The 23,020-nt window shown below is 34.5% G+C and overlaps 2 protein-coding genes across 12 annotated transcripts; both read left to right on the top strand.

Annotated features, from left to right (window-relative positions):
- Positions 1-1,364: 1,364 nt before the first annotated feature.
- Positions 1,365-22,071, top strand: LOC111061196 (BLOC-1-related complex subunit 6). Of its 11 annotated transcripts, none has more exons than XM_039442462.1 (9): positions 1,365-1,519; positions 2,097-2,186; positions 4,980-5,334; positions 6,339-6,514; positions 13,698-13,781; positions 14,960-15,036; positions 15,903-15,983; positions 18,209-18,315; positions 21,113-22,071. In XM_039442462.1, the coding sequence occupies exons 2-7, from the start codon at positions 2,097-2,099 to the stop codon at positions 15,949-15,951; spliced, it is 831 nt and encodes a 276-aa protein (XP_039298396.1). In that variant the 5' UTR covers positions 1,365-1,519; the 3' UTR covers positions 15,952-15,983; positions 18,209-18,315; positions 21,113-22,071. The 11 variants fall into 11 exon arrangements, with proteins under 11 accessions (XP_039298396.1, XP_022204581.2, XP_039298399.1 ...); XM_022348889.2 differs by having other exon boundaries at positions 1,374-1,519; positions 21,110-22,071; XM_022348885.2 differs by having other exon boundaries at positions 1,422-1,519; positions 1,935-2,186; positions 21,110-22,071.
- Positions 8,963-11,124, top strand: LOC120354782. Its single transcript, XM_039442467.1, has 2 exons — positions 8,963-9,512; positions 9,993-11,124. Exons 1-2 carry the CDS (start codon positions 9,284-9,286, stop codon positions 10,448-10,450), a joined length of 687 nt encoding a protein of 228 aa, XP_039298401.1. The 5' UTR covers positions 8,963-9,283; the 3' UTR covers positions 10,451-11,124.
- Positions 22,072-23,020: the final 949 nt, after the last annotated feature.

Here is a 23,020-nt window from a genome sequence, read left to right as displayed (position 1 = left end):
CTAGCACTTTTAATTGAGAAAATAATAGATGACATGGCTAAATCTTCACAATAATATACTGTACTTATTGGCCCTTCTCATTAGATTGAGAGTTGTATTCATGAGCGAGGTCTACTGTTCGCAGAACTACTAGTTTCAATAGAGAAAAGTTGATTGGAAAAGAGAAAAGAAAGTGGAAAAATGGAACAAAGAGGATATTGAATGGTCTAAGTAACAGTTAGAAGTGAAAAGCTTGTACACATCTAAAACAGAATTTGCATAAATGATCACTGAATGGGTAAAGAATCAGATTTAAACTATTGTACAGGCTCAATATGTCCTTTGAAGGAAACAATGGGTATGTTGCACTGTATTAGTTCCTTCTACTTAAAATGTATGAATGCAGAGCTACTTTCTTTTATTTATAGAAAATAATTATAGTACCCTTTGAAATTGATAAAATAATTAATTGTATTCTTATTTTATCAATTTCAAAGGGTACTATAATTCTGTTTTATAAATAGAACTATCTAGTGTAAATGAAAAAAGTATCACCTGATATACTTGTGTTTTCTTGCTTAATAAGATATAATTGATAATTTTAAACAAGTATGAACAGTTAATATTACATCAATAAACAAGTATCAGCTACCGTGGCATTAGAAGGCATTGACAAGACAGAGGTTCGGCAACGTTTTTCTCTCTTCTTTCTCACTGCCATTATAACATGGACCTCACTATAGGCTTTGATGATGTGATCCATTCTTTATAAAGTGAGGTCCATGTTATAATGGTAGTGTTTGATTAGCAATGGTATTGCTATCCTTGTCTTTACTTTACTTTTCTTTTTACCACCTATATCATTGAGATCAGGGGCACGTCAGGTAAGGTAGGAGGTTGAGGTCAGGGTATCAGCGGAGGATCCGCTGAGTGCTTAGCTACATGAATTATGAAACTGAATACAGAGGGTTCTCATTCAGATACTTTTTGAATTGGTTTTGAGATTCATTATAATTTAATAAAGCGGATAGCACTATCCCTTTCTCGCTTTGCTCTGTTGCCAGATCGTCTTTTAAAAATGTAGAATTAATAATGAAATTATGAAAATTAATAATTAATTATTATAAAAATGAAAATTCATTATGAAATTATTGAGAAATATAGTTTCTTGCCTACTAAAATATAACTGGCTATTTCAATCAGTTGCCGTCCATAGAAGGCATTGACAAGACAGAAGATCGGCAACGTTTTTCTCCCATCTTTCTTCATTACCATTATAACGTGGACCTCACTATAGGAGTGCCACCGGAATTATTAAGACTCCTGTGGTTTCGTTTTCTGTATGTGTTCTGTGGCCACTGCCTTGGCTATTCCATGTTCATAAACATGGTCAATACTTTACTCTATAGTAGGCCTTGTCAAGAAATGACGTCATCTGACAAGTGACATCGATTTTTGTTTCTGTTTCTGACATTTTGACTTTTTGCTTCGTTCTTTGTTGTTGTTGCTGTTGGATCTTTGTTGTTGATGAGTTGTTGATGTTAGTGAGATTTTTTTATATCAGTAAATATTGTAGGAACACAATGTTGCCACTTTCCCGTTTCCACCGCTTTGATTCAACTAGTAGTAATTGTTTATTCTTGAAATATTTCTCATATGTATTAGCCTATACTAATCAAGAAACAATATCTTTTCATGATATAATAGGTAATAAATTTTCATAACTGATATTAAATATTCTGGTAATTCATTATATTTCTTTGTACCATATGAACGACTTTCTAACCAGGAATGCCCTGTGCAGTGATCAAGAAATTGGAAATTTGGCAACGTTGAGGAGAAAAGTATAAACATATCTGCTTTGTTCAATGAAAGACAAGGATAACAAACTAACCAATGTTAATCAAGAGCTGACTAAAACGTAAATCTCACTGTTTCCTATTTGGTTCTTCTAGGTTAGGCTCTAGGCTAGGCCTCACCCTAGCTTTTGAAGCCTTAGCACGTTCTTTATCTTCCATCATGTTGTGGTGGAAAGATGTCCGTTTTCAGACTCACTTTAGATTTTCACTTTAAGATTAGTTCCATTTTAATTACAATGTAAATTATTTCGTTTGAAGATGAATCGGAGTGACGAAGGTATCGAGGGAACTGAAGATAAGCATGATATCAACAGAAAATCTGCAGCCGTCGATATTGAAGATGAAATTGTAAGTTGATTGCAACATCATTTAACAATAGTTCTAGTCTTTATACCTTCTGCTTCATCCATTACCCACATTTGTGGGATCGATGGCGTCATAGAGTTCGATTACAATATACACAATAACACAAAAACTATTCAGATGGCAGGTAAAACAGTGACCATTTTAAAAAAAAGTTCAGATCATCACTCATAAATTCATTTACGCCATAATATGATTTATCACAAAGTAGCTTCCTGATGGCTCTCTTGAAGGCGGCCTCATCCAACTGCTTCACACCAGGAGGCAGCTTGTTGAAGAATTTCAGTGCAGAAACTCTATAGCTGGCCTGTCTATATTAACTTACCTATTTTTGGTAATACGCATAATTTTTGAAATCTTATTTTCTCGAATTGTTTTAAAATTATAATTGAGAAATAAATAAGGCGTGGGAAAATAATGCTTTGACCGACTGCCAGTTTTGTTTCTCATACTAACCACTAATATCTTTGTTGTAGGCCTGTAACATTTTGTAGTCTATAATATAGTATCTTCATCTTGATTAGCCTAAACAACATAATTTTTGTCATCTTTAATCATAGTTTTCTAGTACAGTATGTAACTGGTAGAGGCTTTTTCATGTGTCTCCTTTAGGTGCCACGACGACATTTGAAAATTCACTCTGCTTAGTGAGTAGTTGAAGGACTGTCGTAGTATGTAGCCTACTCTGGTTTCACTGATACGCCTACAATAAGTCTTACCTCTCATAGATGTGAAATTCTTCACCTAACTTAATGCCTGGAAAATAAACATGTTCGAATTTTATTATAGTGAAGTTCACGTTATAATGGAAATAAATTATTAACATTGGGATTGCTATATTATTCTTGTCCATCATTCGACAAAGCAGGTATCCTTATCTAGCTCCACATCGTTGCCAGATCTTTTTTTACAATGTAGAATCATGATTAATTAACAAAATATTTTATCTAAATTTTGTAAATGTATTATTAAATTATTGAGAAATATATATTCTTGGTGTACGAATAGAAGAATATTTTCTATGAACAAACGTTTTCTAGCCAGGTCACTCCCGTGAACAAACGGCTTTAGCCAGATCACTACCGTGTTATAGGATAATTACCCAAAATAATATGTCTTCGGTATGACTTTTATTGGTGAAGAGTTCCTTACGTAAGATCCATCTCTCCTGAGTGTATAATTTATGCTGTCAATGGGCCTCACGACTATATATAAGCTGGGACCGACAATTTAACGTGCCCATCCGATACCGGTAACACGGGAGTGACCTTTCTAGAAACGTTTGTTCATAGGAAATATTTTTCTATTTGTACGCCAAGGGTAAATATACAGAACGTACACATCAGGTATTTTTCACTGGATTTTTTTACAATAGTATTTCCGGACAACTGTCTGCTCACTGTTCAACACTTACGCCTAAACCTCAAATGCAAAAAGGAAAGCTAATCTCACCAAACCCATCCTAACCATAACTTCATACGCGCACAACCCTAACCAAGCCATATCAACATTTTTAATATGTGAAGCATAAGCCTACAATTCCGCTGCCACCTTGAAGAAATTGTGGAGAATTCAGATTTCTCAAAAAAGAACCCGACCCTGGCTGAAGTGTGGAACCCACAAGGTTGTTGCTGGTTGCTGTTCCTGTTCCTGACTCACCTGCCACAACAAAAGGAGAGTTTTTTGGCCGAATTGCACACTTCCCACACTTAGTAGAGCTCTTAAAAATCTTGTGTTGTATCATAAAATAAACAACTTGCTCCTCACTCATCCTTGCACTTTTGAAATATTTCAAGCTACATCCGTCACTTTTTGATATTCCCATCTGACAAAGATTTGCTGACACTTTTCTAGTTACAACTCCAACCGTGGAGATAATGACAGGAACAATTGTGACCTTTTTTTGCATCCAGACATCCTTGATCTCAGCAACCAAGGGAAGGTTCTTGGATACCTTCTCATTATAATACTGGTCCAAGTTGTGGCAGCATGGTATGTCAACATCTATTAGTGTTGTATCCTTGGCTACCTTATCCAGGAGGATGATATCTAGCCTATTATGAGCAACTGTTCTGTCTGTCAGCACTGACCGATCTCATTATAACGTATGTGTCTCATTTTCTAAAACTGGGGATGACTAGAATTATTGTTATTATTCACGCTTTTGCGGATCATACAAGTGAGAGGAGCATTTACATGCAACCTCCAATTCTTCGTTATTGTTCTTACAAGCCTACATTTAAACTACCAGATACTATTTCAGTGTTTGACGTGCTATATGTGCATCTAGCAGAACTGATTTTTGCATTTTTTTGTACTAAATTGTCTGAAACGTCAATCATTCTGCAGCATTCCACTGTTGTTTTTGGTATCAGCCCACCCACAGTTATAATAATTTGCAATATTTTGAACTTGTGCAAACCATACATATCTCTGAGTTCAAATGCGAGTTCCTGATATTTCCTGAGTTTCTCTCCACGGGTTTTTATTATTATTATTGAAAAAATAGATGCCCCTCCTAAGCCATTACTTATGAAATATTAAGAACTGAGATAGTATATTCCAAACTGCTTGTTTATTCTATAAAAATTATTTTACAATCTGCTATATGCATGAGCACATGAGTTTTCACTTTTCAGAAGGTGACACAAAAGAGTTTATAAAGATACATTTTAAATTATATTTTCGTATGAAACGTCAGTTTTATTATATAATAATGTAGAGGTAGGCTATTCGTAATCATTGCTTTTCAATCCATGTACATTTGACTCTTTTCAGATCCATGGCATGACAGCATCATACTCAGAAATATCATTTAATAATGCATTGTTAGAATCGAAAGACTGTTCAGAACATAGCAATAAATTGTGCACTACGCAAGGAGCTGAGAATGTTGTTAAACCCGAAGAAATCAATCCTGAGCATAAAGAGTATCAGAATGAAAGACCCAAAAATCTGAAATTGATCAACGATCTAGAATCAAATGTGATAGAAAAACAGAGTGCATCGCATAAGGCTTTTGACTACTTGAATCAGCTGAATGGCACGGTTACCCAAGAAGGTGATATGGTACTTTTTGTTGCTGAAGATTTGGAAAATAAAATCAAACTTTCCAGTCCCGTCAGTAAAAAAGGTAATAATAAATTAATGTTGATAATTCTAAAAAATATACAGTATGAACAGTTGAAAAAAATTAATGCAGAGTGACTAAGGACAGTGTTACCGTTCACTTGTAGAATATCGTAATGGTTCTGAGGTCACTCTTTTCAGGATCATTATATAAGTCACCTGAAGAATCATTCACAAACGCCAATTTGGTCGAAAACATACGAAAAGAAATATCAAATCTTATTATGATATTGCATTTCCATCTGTTCTGTCTGGCCACATTGGCTTAGTATAAAATGAGCGATGCTATCCAAAGATGTCCGTTGTTGTAGAGTTAGGCAAGCAGGAGTTGCTGGGTCATTATTGGGTAATAGCTCACATGGAATTTCTTCCTAACTGTTCACCCATTTGTTAAGATTTGCAGTAGCAAAATTCTTCAAGGAAGTTCACGGCAATTAATTTTGATTTTCGTTTACGTTTAGACTACTATTGGTCGAAAGCCTCTAATCGGAAACTTGTTTCATTATTAACTAAAAAATTATACTTCCATCTATAAGATTGTTCCAGTAGTTTAGAAATGCAGTTTCCTAAAGAAACGTTCCTAGAAATTATATCAAACCATCAAGTGATTTGATTCCCTTGATCTATTCTTTTATTTTTCTTGGTCTATAAGTTTTTTGTATTTGAATTGCAGATATACTTTGACAATAAGTTGGTTTATTGTTCATATATTGTTCTCAATCCGCTCAATATTCAATTTAACTCAATATCTTTTTTGGTTTTAAGTGGGTGACAGTGATAGATCAGTGTTATCGGCTGCCGTGAACGGACAAATTTTCTCTATTTTCTTATCTATTTATGATGCTGTAGTCTCTGTTGCTCTTTGCTGTATTATTCGACTGTTTCATGCAAATTTTTCATGTATAAGTAGAGTGTGTACGTTGAAATTTTCATTACGGTGATAAGAAATATCAGTTGGTAAGAATAAGTTCAAGATTATTGAATTTTGTTTTTGTTGTCGTGTTTCAGATCCCTTGTCAAGTTGCGGTTGGGAAAGTACTACTTCATCTTGGTTAAAACAAAGCTTTACTGGAGAAATACCAGTTGTGGACATCACTATTCTAAATGATTTGGAAACAGAAGTCAGTAAAATAGCTACCTCAGTAGATAGTCTCACAGAGAATTTGGCGGAAATATTACACAGTGTAAGTAAATAAACCCCCCGACATTTTATTAAACTAGATGAAATCTTATAGCTTCAACTGACCAAAGTTCACAGCTCTATTGAGTCGGTAGATAATCGAAATTTTCCACAATATTATAGTTGTGAACACATTGCCATTAAATAATCAAGGATCATTGGACTGGTTTGGAACGTGCAATAGCGGTTAGAGCATTTCATAATCAAAATACTGGTAAAGCTGCCGTATGGAGTATATTTAGACGCATTGCCACCACATGAACGTACGTATTCCGGTGGGGATAGTACACGTCCCCAAACAAAAAGTTGAACTAAATCACTCTTATTCCCCAAAATATGCAAAACTGTCATTCCGGAGGTACCATAACTGGCACAAGTAAACGCCAAATGTAACCATATTTTGGGATAATTGTATGATTAATACAAGTTATTTAATTAGTTTTATAAATTTATTGGTGGAAATTACAATTTCATATGAACACTCACTATGTTCAAACTAATGGGATGTTTAATAATTAGGAATTTGTAATATATATATATATATATATATATATATATATATATATATATATATATATATAGAGAGAGAGAGAGAGAGAGAGAGAGAGAGATCTAAATTCTCTTCTCTATTTTCATGGGATTATGCCCGGCGCCAATCAATCCGTCTAAGATTGATGAAAATGAAATGAAATAATGAAACTCGGCAGGGTTATGGGTAAGGTAGATACAAGTGAAAGGCCAAGTAGAATAACAATGGAAATTTATTGAGAAAAAGAAAATTAAACATTTAAAGCAAAGGTTAAACAAACTATTTGAAATAATATTAAAATAAATGAATTAGAAGATAACAAAATCTGAAATGATAAAGTTTACAATGTTATGTGAGAGGAGCCAAAAAAATTAATAAACATATTTGAATAAAAGATTACAGAGAAAAATAAGGAGTTATTAAAACAAAATGTTAAATGAAGGTTACCGGAGTTTATGACAAAATTTAATTAGAAAAATATTTAATTTATAACTTTGTGGGGTACTAGGGATTTCTTGAAAGGCTGATGTGATAAGATATTAGTAATTAGAATATATGGATTAATGCAAAATAAATAACTCACAAAACCTTTCTGAACTTTTCCAGTCAGGGCTCTATAATCCTCTGAAGTCTGGAGTTCGAGTACACTTGACACTCAAAATTCCACTCAAAACGCACTACTGAGAACTGAGAGAGCTAGCACAAGTTGTACCCTTATTTATGGGCCATCCCCACCATGCCTACCCTTACTGCCCTAGAGTTGCCACGTGGTAAAATGCCATGTGCTCTGACAGGCAACAATTGTGAAAATATATACTTGTTTTAGGTAGCCTATATTGAACTTTTAAATAATTGAAATTAAAGGCTCCTCTTAAAAAATATGATAATAAATTACAGTATTTATACCTGTTCTACAAAATTGCAATCTTATTATTAAGTTATATTTTATTATCTATTGAGATGAATTTAATTAATACAGGTGTAATTTTACAGAATTTGTATAGCATAGCAATTATTGATTACATGTACACACGTTAGCTTCTCATTTAAATAATATTCAATTACACTAATTCGAATTTGTTGAAGGGAAAATAATCAATTCACTTATTAACGATTTTGACAATGAATACATCACTTTTATATGTATCTATATTAATATATATTTCTTTGAGTCTATAGTTACAATAATAATACTTTTGCCCTCCTTTTATCATCATCCATTCTTTAATTCATACATTATTTCATTACTTCATGCTCGCTAATTAATTACTAATACAACTACATACTACTAATATTCTATACCAATACTATCATTCCCACTATAATACATGCATTTATGCCTACTACTAAACGGAACAAATTGGATAAGACAAAATTTAGATTTGATTGCTGGAATGTTAAAACACTGACTGGGAAATAAATTGAACTTGTTGAAGAGATGAAGAAGTACAAGATTGCTGTGATGGGACTGAGTGAGGTTAAACGAAAAGGAAATGGTAGGAAGGAGCTAGAGAATGGATATGTCCTGCTATATTCAGGAGTTGATCAAAAGGAAAGAGCAAAGGAAGGAGTAGGCTTGGTAATGACCCCGGAAGTGAGTGACAGATTAAGTGACTGGGAAGCTGTTAGCTCCAGAATAATAACAGCTGATTTGGACCTGAACATCAAGATCACTATCGTCTCTGCCTATGCTCCGACTGAGGATGCTGATATACTCACCAAAGAGTGCTTCTACAGTAAGTTACAAAGGGTCACAACTAAAGCAAACGATAAGAACAGAGAGGTAATAATAGCTGGTGATTTAAATGAAAGAACAGGTTGTAACCAAAATCGATCTCATGGTACCATTAGTCCTCACGGAGGAGAACAGACTCTAAATGAAAATGGAAAGAGGTTAATAGAGTTCTGTACTGAAAACAATATGCTGGTAGGAAACTCCTGGTATAATCACAAACGTATCCATAAAATTGCATTCTTGGCAGAGGGTAGAGATGCTGAAAGTGTCATTGACTATTTCATATATGGACCTGGAATGAGAAGAAGAGTACTAGACGTCAAAGTTATTCGGGGAGCTGAATTGAGTACTGATCATAGGCTGCTGGTTATGGATGTAAGATTTTGGATTTTTATGAAGCAAGCAAACAAAAAGTTTTCAAGATTGAAAATAGAAGTATTTAAGGAGGAAGAGAAGAGAGAGATATATAGAGAAAAAAATAAGGGAACATCTGGAAGAACTAAGAAGACATGAGGAATGGAAGGGGAGTGGAAGAACTATGGATATGTTTGAAAACAGCAATGTTAAGAGCAACAGAAGAAACGTGTGGTAAGACAACAATAAATACCAAGTTGAAGAGGACTAGATGGTGGAATGTCTTGGTGATGAAAACAGTGCGTGAGAAAAAACATGCTTGGCGAAGATACTTGGAGATTCAGTCAGAGGAAAACAGACGAATATATGTAGAGAAAACGAATAATTTATTTATTTATTTATTTATTTATTTATTCGTTGGTATAATTACAAATCATATGAATATGATCGGGATAGAACAACAGGCATAGCCCAAAACTATTCTGTTCTCAAATTTTGATAAATAATGAAATGTCCGAAAAAATAGGTTATGTTCTTACTGAGGAAATTTAAAGTTCAAAGTTCTGTCCAAGAATATATATTAACTGGAAATTTTGAATTTAGAATGATTAAAATACCAAATAATAGTCAAATTTTGCACTTAATATCACCGCACTTTGAATAAATTAAGCTATTTCAGAAAATTTTGAAGCTAAAAATATACACACAACTTTCAATAGGCACAGCTGTAATAATAACCAAGAGTTTTTCTAACGTGGTATCCTTGCGCCTCCAAAGCAGTGGAACACTCGCATAACACATCAATGAGACTATGTCAAACAATGACAAATGTAAGTTTCACTCAGTTGTCAAAATAAATAATATATGCCAAAAGGATCGTGAGAGAAGCAAAGTGTCAATCGTGGGAGGAATTTGGCGAAAAGATTCAAGCAACTTACACTGAAAATCGCAAGCAGTTCTGGAGCATTGTTGAGGGACTGAGAGGAAGAAGAGTAAAACCAGTAAGAAACATAAGAAATAGGGATGGTGTACTAATTAGTAAACAGGAGGAGGTATTAAAAGTTTGGAAAGAATTTTTTGAGGAGAAATTCAGAAAAGAGATTGAGGAGGGAGCAGGAGAAGATGAGCAGCATGGAATTGATGAAAATCTGGAGGTATGTCAAGAAATTACTCAAGAAGAAGTGATAAATTCTGTCAAGAAGATGAAATTAAATAAAGCTTCAGGGTTGGATAGAATATTCCCAGAAATGGTCAAGTACGGAGGAAATTTGTTGGTCGAATGGATATGGTTACTATTCAGAAAGATCTGGGATGAAGAATAATGCCAAAGGACTGGAAATACAATCTCATAATCCCAATATTCAAAAAGGGTAATCAATGCGAGTGTGAGAATTACCGCCCAATATGCCTCTCTTCAGTGGTTTATAAGATCTATACTAGAATTCTAGAAAGCCGACTCAGAAAAGTGGTAGAGCAGTGGTCGCCAAACAGTCGATCGCGAGCTACCGGTAGCTCGTGGGGTAGTTTTTGGTAGCTCACAGAAATGCTTGGGTTGTCAACCATGCATTTCTCACAGATATAACTGAGAAGTTGAATGATTCAAATTTGCAGTTTCAAGGGAAAGATAAGGTGGAATGATTTGAACTGTAAAATCGTTTTCCAAGGAGCTTGAGATGTGGGAAAAGAATGTCGTCCAGTTTGAATATAAACACTTTTCCAGTCTGAAGAAAATCAATGACGAGAAAAATCCTCCACAGCACCACAGCAATAACCAAGAATACGTTACAATTCTTTCAGACTTGTGACAACAGTTTGATCAACGATTTCAAGATTTCAAAAGCATATCGAATATGATACAATTCGTCAACTCTCCTTTTGTAGAGATCGATGCAGAAGATTTTGCAGCATGTGTTGTAAAACATTTTGGTGGAGATCAGGCTTCAATTGAAATGGAATTTGTGGATTTTTAAAATGATCGTGTCTCTCAGATCACTTTCTACAACTGGAAATATTTGGCCTCAAGTCCCCAAAGAAAAATATCCAATTATTATTCAAGTTGCATTGAGGTTGAAAGCTATGCTCAGCTCTACCTACTTGTGTGAATCATCATTTTCAAGTATGTAATTCATAAAAAATCGATATAGGATCATTTTTTAGACAACTGCATCAGAATGGCGGCTACAACGTTCACTCCAAACATCAAGAAAATACTTGATGGCCAAAAAGAGTTCCACTGCCCTCATTGAAATGTACATTTCAACTTTTGTTATACTTTTTGCTATAAGATAAGTAGATTTCAACACTGGAAATGTATCTTTATAGGCGATAATAGATACTTTCTTCAGTCTAATATTGCTTGGTAGCTCACTAGGAGATTTATAAATGCTATTCTAGCTCACAGGCTCATCAGTTTGGCGACCACTGTGGTAGAGAATCTACTAGAGGATGAGCAAGTAGCTTTCAGACCTGGGCGCCAAACACAGGACCACATTTTCACTCTCAGGACTGTGATGGAAAAGAGTATAGAAAGGTCAAGGAATTTGTATGTGGCCTTCTTGGATATAAAGACAGCGTTTGATTCAGTGCCAAGAAAGGAGATATGGAAAGCGCTAGAAGCAAAAAATGTGCCATCAAAGCTGAGAAAAGCAATAAAGGCTGCCTATCACAACCCAAAGGGCATCATAAGACTGAATGGTGGACTGTCAGAAGAATTTCCAATTGAACAAGGGGTTAAACAAGGAGATAGTATAAGCCCATTGCTATTTGTGGTTCTAATGGATGAAATGGATGAATGGATGAGTAATGCATGTTGGGAAAGATGAAGAGGAGCAAATAGAACTTTCTCTGGAAGGAAAACAAATGAAACAAGTAGATGAATATGATTACTTGGGAGTCAAAATAAGAAGAGATGGAAGGATTGACAGTGAACTTCTGAATAGAATCAAAAAAGCCAATAATATATTTTATTCAATAAATAATACTCTATTGGGTAAAGGAGAAGTCAGTAAAACTGCGAAGAAGAGAATATACCAAGCAGTGTATGTACCTACTATCCTCTATGGCACAGAAAGCTGGCCAGTTGTTGAAAGGCAAGCCCAGAAAATCAGAGTATCTGAAATGAAATTCCTTAGAAAGATTGTGGGAAAAACAATAAGAGACAGGATAAGGAACGAAGTCATAAGGCAGGAAGTGGAGATTGAACCCCTGGTTGCCAAAATGAAAGAAAGGCAGTTGAAATGGTTCGGTCATGTAACAAGAATGACAAACGAGAGAAAGGCCAAACAAATATGGGAAATGAAACCTATTGGAGTGAGGCAAAGAGGACGACCACGAATCACGTTTGAAAACCATGTCGAAAGAATGGGGGCTGCTAGGGGTAAAAACTGGCAGCAGATGAAAAGATTGGGTAAGGATCGTGGGGAGTGGAGACGCTGGGCCGAGGAATCTTCAAACCACCCTACGCTGTGAGGCAGAAGGGGATCGAGAAAGATGAAGAAGAATATAACTACTACTACACTATCACTTTATATTAGTAAGCTATATAATATACATGCTGCCACTATCACCACGTGCTCAGCTACTCTCTCACTCTCTCCCTCTCACACACGCATGCGCTCTCACTCACACGAGGACCTATTATTCTAACCATATGACTATTTACAATAAAAAACCTTCCAGAACTTGTTCTCTGAATAGCCAACGGTTTCAAAATACCCTTCCTTCAGGTTCTTGGAAATTCATTTATTGAAATTCAAAAAGGAATCTTCTAGAAGTTTCTTCTTTAAAAGTGGGAAAAAAGCACGTGGTTCACACATGTCAACGGCTCACATAAAAGGATGTAACGCCGAATGTGAGCACATCTCTCCTATGTAATCTTAAAAGTAAAGAGTTATTTTTGGACATTTTGACTGTAGGAACATGAATGGCATAATCCATAATGAATAACGAATACATATCATTCAATCAGTATTCCAGTAGTTTTATGATTTTTTTTCGTGGAAATGACACTATTTCAAATTTTCACGTTTCCCTGCACCACCCTGTACTGACAATTCATAGGACAATGTATTGCCTACAAACTACTGTACATATTCAGTAGTCTGGTAATATTTTATATAATATTTTTTCAATCTATTGAAAAATGACTTCAATTTATTGGAATATGATAGTTCAATATTTCATTGACCGTAACTTGAAATATAAATTGCTTCTATACCACCAAATTTCATTCTGTAGGCTTTATCATTAATGAAAATGCTGCTTGCTTTAACAATCTGGTCTGAAATTTCATAGTCATTGAACTATGTTATGTTAATCTATCCGAAATGAGATGAGTAGGGTGAAAGTCACTGTATGTGTAGCTAGCTTCAGTATATGTAAGACTATTATAATCTCCATGAAAAACATCGTATGAGAGTATTATACAATTTATAGGCCTACGGTTGCTTAGCTTAGCCACCTTAGGTACAATAGCTTAGAGTTTGAAAAATATGAAATCCAATAGTTTTAGTGCTTTGATATTTTTATGGAGGATATTATCAACAATAATTTATTGATGTTTGATTTTAGATTTCTGCCCTGACTGTTGATTGTTTGGAAACATATAGAGATGTTGTATGCAAAACGTGTGATTCGGTTGACGTCAATATAAAGGTGATTTATTTTATTAATAATAATTAGACAAATTGATTTTTCATTTCTTTGTTAAAAATAATCTCATAATAATATGAATCGTTATACTGTCATTATTTTATAAGAAAATATATAAATTAGTTTTATTTATTTCACCCTGCAGAATAATTTGTTTATAGAACAGAGTTTATTTTGTTTTAGAAGGAACATTTTTACAAAATTCAATAAATAGATTCAGGCTATAAATTAGGATGCTAACTTTCTTATATTAACAACATTCGCTGCATGACAGGTATGTTAGGTTGAACTAGTTTACTAGAGAGCCCCTCGGGCTGGAGAACTTGATCAAAATGCCGCTGATATCCTGTCCACCTGTTCTATTGAAATTAATTCTTCGGTTGGAATCGATTTATAATATTCCATATGACATTCACATAATTTTCCCCACGTGAATATTAATGCTACCAATAAATAATAATAGTGTCTGCTATTACCAAGCATGATATATATAATGATATATCATTCATATATAGCGATCGATATATTACTATATCTTCTCTTGCATTATAAAGGTTAAAGGAGTCAATCTAATTGTCCAACAAATCGTCTGTAATGATTCGAAGAATATGTGCCGGTTGCACAAAATCCGGTTAAATTTTAACCGTGATTAAATCCACGAGAAACAATCAAAGAAGTCGTCTTATCAAAAAAGCCTTCTCTGATTGGTTCTCATGAAATTAATCACGGTTAAAATTTAACCGGCTTTTGTGCAACCGGGCCTATGTGTTGAAATTTTGAATTTTATCGATCTGGATAATGGATGGCTTGAAGAGTATATGTTGAAATTTTGAAGTGTATTGAAAGCACATGAAAGTTATCGTTGAACATGCGATTGAACCCACAAACGAACAACAGCTCGAGCCTAAAGTAAAAAGTAGGAACTCGCTACGCTCGTTCAAAACGTACTGCATATCATTATGTGAATTGCATAAAAACCAGCTCAGAAGATTATTTCGAAGAATGTTATCCTGTATAAATTCGAGAGAGGAATATTTGAAGATTCGCCTGTTTTTCTCTTTCAATAATTTTAATAGGTGTTTGTTCATATGAATTGTTCAAAAACTAGATGTGTTATGAAACCTATGTAAACTGTTTAATGTATGATACAAAATGTTTGATGTATGTTTCTCATTTTTCAGTCCATGTATCAGCTGATGGCAAAATGCGAAGAACTTGGAAAAGCTATGGCATCTATCTACAAACTCTCAGATCATATGTATCCTTTTGGAAACTTGAAAACTATTATCTGTATTATCTTCAAGATTTCACTATTTGGCAAATTCTCTATTAAACAGAGAGAGAATGAGAAAGATTGATTGATTATTTGCCTTTATCCTGGTCCTCTCTGCCACACAACCCTAGAGAGAGAGAGAGAGAGAGAAAATTACATAATCATAAAATGATTGAAAATGGAAAAATAGGCCCTTATTATTCCACTCCTCAATTTTGATTGAAAATTATTGACATTTTATAATTTGGAAGATTGTCACATACTATGCAGGCTGGTGAATGAGATGAAGTAGGCTATATATGTCTTTCTTCGACTGGAAAATGAATATCATAGAAGTCAGTCTCATAAATTTGTGATAATTGTCAGAAAATTTATAAAATTGTGCAAGCACTTTAGTAAAATAATTTATCAACTTTGATGAAATTTTTATTGTCATGATTGAAATGTAGCTATAAAATTTCTGACTAGATACAGATCCTTAATTAAACTGGTTCAGGCCAGAGTTTAGAAACGTTCTCAAAATAATATTGTTCGTTTGATTTGTAGAAAATACCAAAGCCCAGTGTAGTACTGGAGTAACTGTTTTCGCGGCATTCTGGGTATAGATATTTTTGTTAATTTCAAGTATTGTCATTAGTCGAACAAATATTGTTGGGGTATTAAACCTTAGTTTAAACACTCAGTTTTAACTTATGAATTTATCCATCTAAAGTTTCAGTGTCAGTGAAAAAATTGAAAATTTAAGCAATATGTCATAAAATTTAATTTTATGGCAATTTCATTGTCATCACTGTAGTCATGGTCTGAAAAGTACCTACACATGATTTATTCCTTGACAGAATACTTTGCAGCAAGGAAATCAAACACTTTCTGGATCTGTTTGAAAATGTCGCCAACTGAACTTACATGCCAGGCAATTATTCACTTCGTTTGTAAGTTTCGTTTCTATTCTATCAAACTTGCAGTTTTCTTGCATACTTGCCTTGCAGTTTCCTCATGGCTCTTTTTTGAAGAGCCCTTCTTCAGAGACATCTCATCGATGTGTATATTTCAGTTGTAAAAAAGTAGATACGATTGCAAACAGACGAAAACGAAAGCAAATACAATAAAAAGAGATATCCAAGTACCATGAACCTGGGATTAGCTCAAAGCCTATCCAGATACAAACTGACATTCAGCGTTGAAGTTGATAGTTGAAGCTGACTGCCAGCAAGATGAACTCGACAAAGAGCTGAACAATTACATGATGCGCTGTCGCGAGTACGGGTGGCATTTTCCTGAACTGGGAAAGATCATCTCCAACAATACTGCTTTCGTCAAAGTTGTCAAGCTCATTAATGCAAAATAGAATGTCAAAAGCACTGAACTGTCTGATAGTCCGGGCGCAAATGTCATGAATAAGGACTCTGTGGTCATTTTTGGGTAACAGCCGTGGAAGATATCTCAATTTCTTCGTTGGGTCTAGCATAATAAGGATCGAGATGATGATAAGTCGAAATCAAAGGAACAACACCTCGATACAAGATGGCCGCCAAAATTTGTAGGGTTTTGCTATATCGCTTGTATTTCAATAAACGTTCAAGATATTCAACCGTTTTTTTAGACGAAAATATTTTAAAAATCGTCTTATACAATTTTTTTTATAAAATTTTCCTCTATAACGCATGTTTTTTAGTTATAAACTTCAAAAGCCCAAAAAAATAGTTTTTTTTTTTAAATTTCATTCCATTATAACTTTTTTGTGCAAGAGATACAGAGAAATTTCAAAGCTATGAAATTATGAGCGTTTTTTCAACTTTGGAACGATATATCTTTATGCGTTGTACGTCGAAAAATGAGTTCTCCAGCGCCCTCCAAAGAAAACCCTGCATAATTTCTGGTCCGTTTTCCCGTACGCATGGGGTACAAAGCTAGAACTATAAAAAAGATTTTTTCGTGACTACTTCAAGATAGAGACTTGCAAGTGGTCTCAATCTCCTTATTACAACATGCCGAATAAGAATATTGATGGTGGAAACAACGATTCTACATCATTGAAAAAATTCAAAATTCCGGTCATTATTGACAGAAATTTTTATATCACTTGCTATTCAGTTATTGTGAGAGATATCGGATTGGTTTTATCACCAAAGTGTTAAGAATTAACCAAACTATCATGTCCGAGAGAATCGTCTCATTTCGACCACTCTTTTCATGTTTATTTAACTTCAAAAACTTGAAACATATATTTTTCGGGGACAATATTTCACTTTCTTCTTCTTCTTCTTCCTTGCCTTTTTCCCATTATTTGGGGTCGGCTCTCCTGGATCTTAGTCGCCAGTGATTGCGATCTTGGGTCGTCTCTGACGTTAGTTGCAATTGTCTCATATCCCTAAGCACTAGTGCCATCCATGTTAGGCGTGGTCTGCCTCTGCGCCTTGGCCCCTGTCACTCTATCTCCAGCACTTTTCTAGTCATGTTTTCGGGTGGGCGTCTCTTTACATGGCCATACCATCGCAGTCTTCCTTCCATTATTTTTTCAGCAATTGGCACAACTTTGAAACTGCCACGTACATGAATGTTCTTAATGTGGTCCAGTCTACTTACTCCTCCGGCCCATCTCAGCAGTATGAAGTTTCTCTGCGTGTTGCTTTTTCAGAGGCCAGCACTCTGCACCATATCATTGCTGGACGCACTGCAGCTTTATACACTTTGCCCTTAATGTGTATGGGCATTCTATTGTGGCAAAGCACTCCCGTCAGCTCTCTCCATTTCATCCAACCCGTATTAATCCTGCTCGAAATGTCTGCATCAATGCTTCCATCGTTGCTGATGATCGACCCCAAATACTTACATTGCTGAACAACCTCCAAAGGAGTACCTTGCAGAGGACAATATTTCACTTTCCACCCTGTAAATGTATTCGCAGTAGACATACACTATTGTTGTTGGTACAGTAATTTAGAATATTTCCAAAGCTTTAAAATGACATCTGGTTGGAGGCTGTAAGTCCATATTCGACGGCTGGAATTTATGTGGACCGTGCTGATAGGTGGTACTTTTATATGGTGTCCTATAACGAAACAATATAAATGTCATTTTGGTGGTGTCCCGTAAAGATAATTATTTACCTTTTTGTATTTCGAAAAAACGATTAAAATTTTAATTATATTTTCAGATAATAAATGCCTCTCAAGGCAAGAGGATAACGATAGAAATTTTTACAAACGGCCTAATATTGAAGCAGGAGAAATTTCTACAAACGGCCTTCAATTGAATCAGAAGGTAAGTTCAATATAATTTCTCTTTATTATTTATCCATTCATTTATTTATTCATTCATAGACAATGTATGAATCAATGTAGGGTCTTTTTGTCTGAATTTCGCCAACAACACTTGTAATTTCTCGAATGCAAAAATAAATACATCCAGAGCCGGTAAATAAAGCCGGTTAGATGGAGCTGAAATGCTTTGATTGAACTTTGACCCACCTGCTAAGACCTTGACAAGTGGAATTGTCTCAGTTTTTTCTTTCCGATCAGCAATACGGAGATTGCATCCTTGACAGCTCAGGCGTGACTCATAGTAGATCTCCATTAAATCTTGAACTGATTGTTTGTCTGTGAATTGAACAATAACTGATAGTGTATGAAGATATAGATAACGGTATTGCAGCAAAGATACATATCTGAACTGTTGCTTTTTCTCCTCGTGTCTCCTATCTACAGGTTTACAGGTTGATATGGTATCACGGCTCTACCTGTTGATTTGTTGATACCTGAATAACGAAATTAAATGAATGATTCTCGACTCTTATCAATATCGTTGTTGACAACTGTAATCATTTCTCAATTTTTTGACTCAACTCTTTTTCCACTGACTTGCGCCTTCCACTTTTCTGATTTCATTTTAAATTTGAATTTTTCAAATGTCTAAAATTTTTCCTCTCTAGTCGTTCTACCCGTTCTGTGATTTAAGTATTGCCATTTATTTCATTTAGAAAGAGGTTTCTTTCATATTCTTCTGATTATAATGGCACCAAATGAATGCGGTATTTGTAAAAAGCCTATATCAATGGGCGTCACGATTATTTGTATTGCGAGATTTGTTCAATAAGACATCATGTAAGCTGTCTCGATGTGAGGACGTATTGAAATTTATTCATGACTCCTGCTATAAATGTCAGCCATGTATGACGAAATCAACTATTTCATTTGACGATAAAACACCAATTAGATCTTCTAGAAGCTTCCACTAGACAAAGAATGATCATCCTGCTAATGAATCAAGCCTAAACGACGGTGATATCTCGCCTGATAATGATTCTATGAGTATGCTTGTTAGTTTAAAAGAGTTCTTTACTAACAAATTAGACAGTTTGGAGAAATCTAATACAAATCTACTATCTGAAATCAGAGATGAGATGACTGCTGTAAAGTTGGATCTTGCCGCTGTAATAGAGGAAAACAAATTGTTGAAAGCGATATTAGAAAATGATAGATTTAGGATGAATGAATACATTGAAAACCCGTCTAGTGCTTCCAAGTTCTCTACCTCAACAGCTAAGGAGAAGCCTTTCCAATAAGAATTGAAAATCTACCATTACTGACTAGAACGTTTATGGATCTAATGCTCCGGGGACATCGGCCAATGACTCTGATTAGTCCCTAATAGTTCGTAAATCCAGAGGAGGAGGGAAACGGACTGAGAAACAACTTGATAAGGGTGGCCCAAAGCCGGTTAATTCATCCCCTCAAGATAGAAAACCTAGCAGACAGCCTGTTCTTCTTGGCTCTAGGAAAGGAACCAATGTGAGCATGAAGTTGAGAACCAGAGCACTATTTGTTAGTCGCTTCACACCGGAATCTACTGAACAAGAGATATCCAAGTTGATTAGGGACTCAATCAGCCTTGACTTCATTTCGTGTACAAAGGTGAAGTCAAAATTTCCCTCCTCGTACAGCCTCTTCCATGTTCTGGTGTATGAAAAAAATTTCCAAGAAATTGTCATCCTGACATCTGGCCAGAGGTGCTATTATTGTTCCATTCTATGGCCCTCTCAAAAGCAATATGACTTATTCAAACCTAGTCAACCATACAAATGAGTTTGCTCCTGAATATAAAACTGTTGAGAAGAAACAGAATGAAATGGCAGTGGGGAAAGACTGCATCAATACTGAAATGAATAAACTCAATATCTATTACCAGAATGTCAGAGGTCTAAGAACGAAAGTAGACTGGCTGGCCGCTTTGGCTTCGTATAAAATGAGCGCTGCTATCCAGAGATTGTCAGTTTGGTCTAAGGGTAAGCATTCCTGACCGGCAATTAGGAGGTACTGAGTTCGATTCCCGGGCTGACAAATAATTTTTGAATAGTAGTGCTCATCGAATTTCCATCTAGCTGTTTACCCTGTTGTCAATATTTGCAGTAGCAGAAGTCTTCGGGGTGAATTATAGCATTTAATTTGGATTTTCGTTTGATAATAATAATTATTGTTATTGTAATTAGCCAATCGAAGAGCTTCCTGCCTCGTTTGAAAAATGCCTCATGCAGCTTGCCCTTATAATGAATGTGTTGTATATTTTTGGATTTGGGAGGAAATACATTTTCTATGCCTCTGAATAGTTGAGTTGATTGAATATTCAAAAATCTGTCAATAATTCTGAACATTTTCCATTCACAATTTTTAAAATCAGACATTTTTTTGAAAATGTCAATTTTCAAGTGTATAACTATTTTCATATTATTTTGTTTTTATTGATTTTAATAAAGTAGCCCATACAAGTGAAGTGATTCTATTTTCCATTCTTATCTATAATATTTAGCATTCTATAATTCGAATAATCTCTTAATCATCATCCATAATTAGCTTCCTTCTTGTCCTCCTACTCTTCATCCTCGTTAATCATTACCTCTATAATTCGTATTAAAGCGTCGTCCCTTCAACTAGGAATTATAGAGGTTCTACTGTACTTAAATTTTTAGATTCCAATTAGGATGTATTGTTTTATTTAATTTAGGATTATTTGTTCTATCATGTATTTAATAAAAAATGATCATAATTATCATTATTTTCAGAAGCTCCCACATCCACAGCACCGGGCACTAAGAGATAGGATGCTCTAAAATTATCAGCCGAAATAGACAAGTTTGAAGCACTTGTGAATCGTTCAAACCTAGTGATCCATGTGGACCATCCTTGAGGCTCCCGAAAATTGAAAGCCTCTGCAGTGGCAACTTGAAACTGAGCTACCAACCCTTCAAACTCTTCTAGCTCTCTTCTACATTTCTTGATTGGTTTCTCTTTTTTGGTCCCATTTTTCTAATTCTTCTACCACCATGAAGAAATTCTTCAATACTTGAGAGCCATAAACACAAAACCGAACTTTATTTGTCTTGGATACAAAAACGTATTTAACATGTGTCAAACAAAACTGATGTTTGAGACAAAAAGACCCTACTCGACTTATAATTCTATTCATTCATTGTATATGAATAAATAAATAATACAGATAAATGATAATGAACTTACCTTCTGCTTCACTTTAAGGCCATTTGTAGAAATTTATTCTGCTTCAATTTTGGGCCGTCTGTAAAAATTTCTATCCTCTTACCTTGAGTGGCGTTAATTTAAAGTTTAATAGTTTTTCGAAATACAAAAAGATAAATAAGTATCATCAACCCAACACTGTAAGATTTATAGATTTCTTCAATAATAAAACATAAAGTACTAATTTCTTTAGTTCCATAGAAATAAATTTATTCAATTGAGATTCTATATTGTTAGGTTGGGCTTCCAAATTGAAGTGCCCAGAGGCCAATGGTGCAGCATGCTCTGAAAAATCAAAATTTCCTTTTCATCAAACATAGAATTAACACGATCACGAAATGTGCCAGAAAGGCGAAGTTTATCAAGAAGTTTATTGAATTCAAATCATAAATATGATGTAATATCAACTTTTCATTTGTTAAAAATAATAAATTACATTTTACCTCAAGAAATTATATTTTTCAATATGACTAAATAAATTTTCATAATTGAGATTGAATATTTTGTTAATTTGTCATATCACCCCAACCTTTAGAAGGTCCTATGTCCTATGCTCTATGTCCTACATCCACTCATCAACTATGTAGACATATTGATTATATTACCCAGTACAATGGGGCAAGGGGCTAGAATAAAAAAATTGGAATTTTGCACAATTCAGCAAAACTAATTTTTTGTTCACAGTAATAGACAACTTTACCTAACCTCACTTTTGTTATTTTCCAACAGCATCAAGGTACAAAGTATAAAATTTACAAGCTATAAAATGTTTGATAGTCTATTAATAAATTGAATATCATGAAGCTTTATTTAACCATGAACGGATAAATTTGGTTGATAGATTTTATTAATAAGTGGGTTAGTGATTAGTTTTCTATTAAAAAAATAGTCTTAGGATAGGTTTAATACAGTAGGTTTTATTTAATTATCAAGATTGTATTCAAATTTCCACAGTTAAGTAATGACTAGAAACTTTAAATATAATTATTATTGAATATTATCCTAATCCTACAATAAATTCTTGTTATATTGTAAAAGAAAGATATCCTAACAAAACATTCTTTGTAGCCTGTGCCTTAATTTACCTTTCTTTCACAACCATGTCATTGTCAAAGAAAAAATAAAATATATTTAAAAAAGCATATGTAACACGCATGTCTCGCTGTAGGATTGCTCCTCTAGTTTAGAGGAGTAAGCACATGCGCTAGTAACGTATTTATTGGAGTAGTTCTGTTCACTGTGATAATTGTTATTGCCATTTAAAAGCAAAACCTAACCTCCTAACCTACCCTTTTACCTTTGAAACATTAATAAACATACCTCAACCTGGACCCCACCCCTTCCATCATATTGCAATCCCATTGGCAACAAATACGTTACCAGCGCACGCGCATACTCCTCTATACTAAAGACCGTGAGTTATTACTTTTAACATGAAG

This window comes from Nilaparvata lugens, chromosome X (assembly GCF_014356525.2).
Source record: "Nilaparvata lugens isolate BPH chromosome X, ASM1435652v1, whole genome shotgun sequence".
Taxonomy (NCBI): Eukaryota; Metazoa; Arthropoda; class Insecta; order Hemiptera; family Delphacidae; genus Nilaparvata; species Nilaparvata lugens.
The sequence above is the reverse complement of the archived record's forward strand: the minus strand, read 5'-3'. Positions and strand labels throughout refer to the sequence as shown.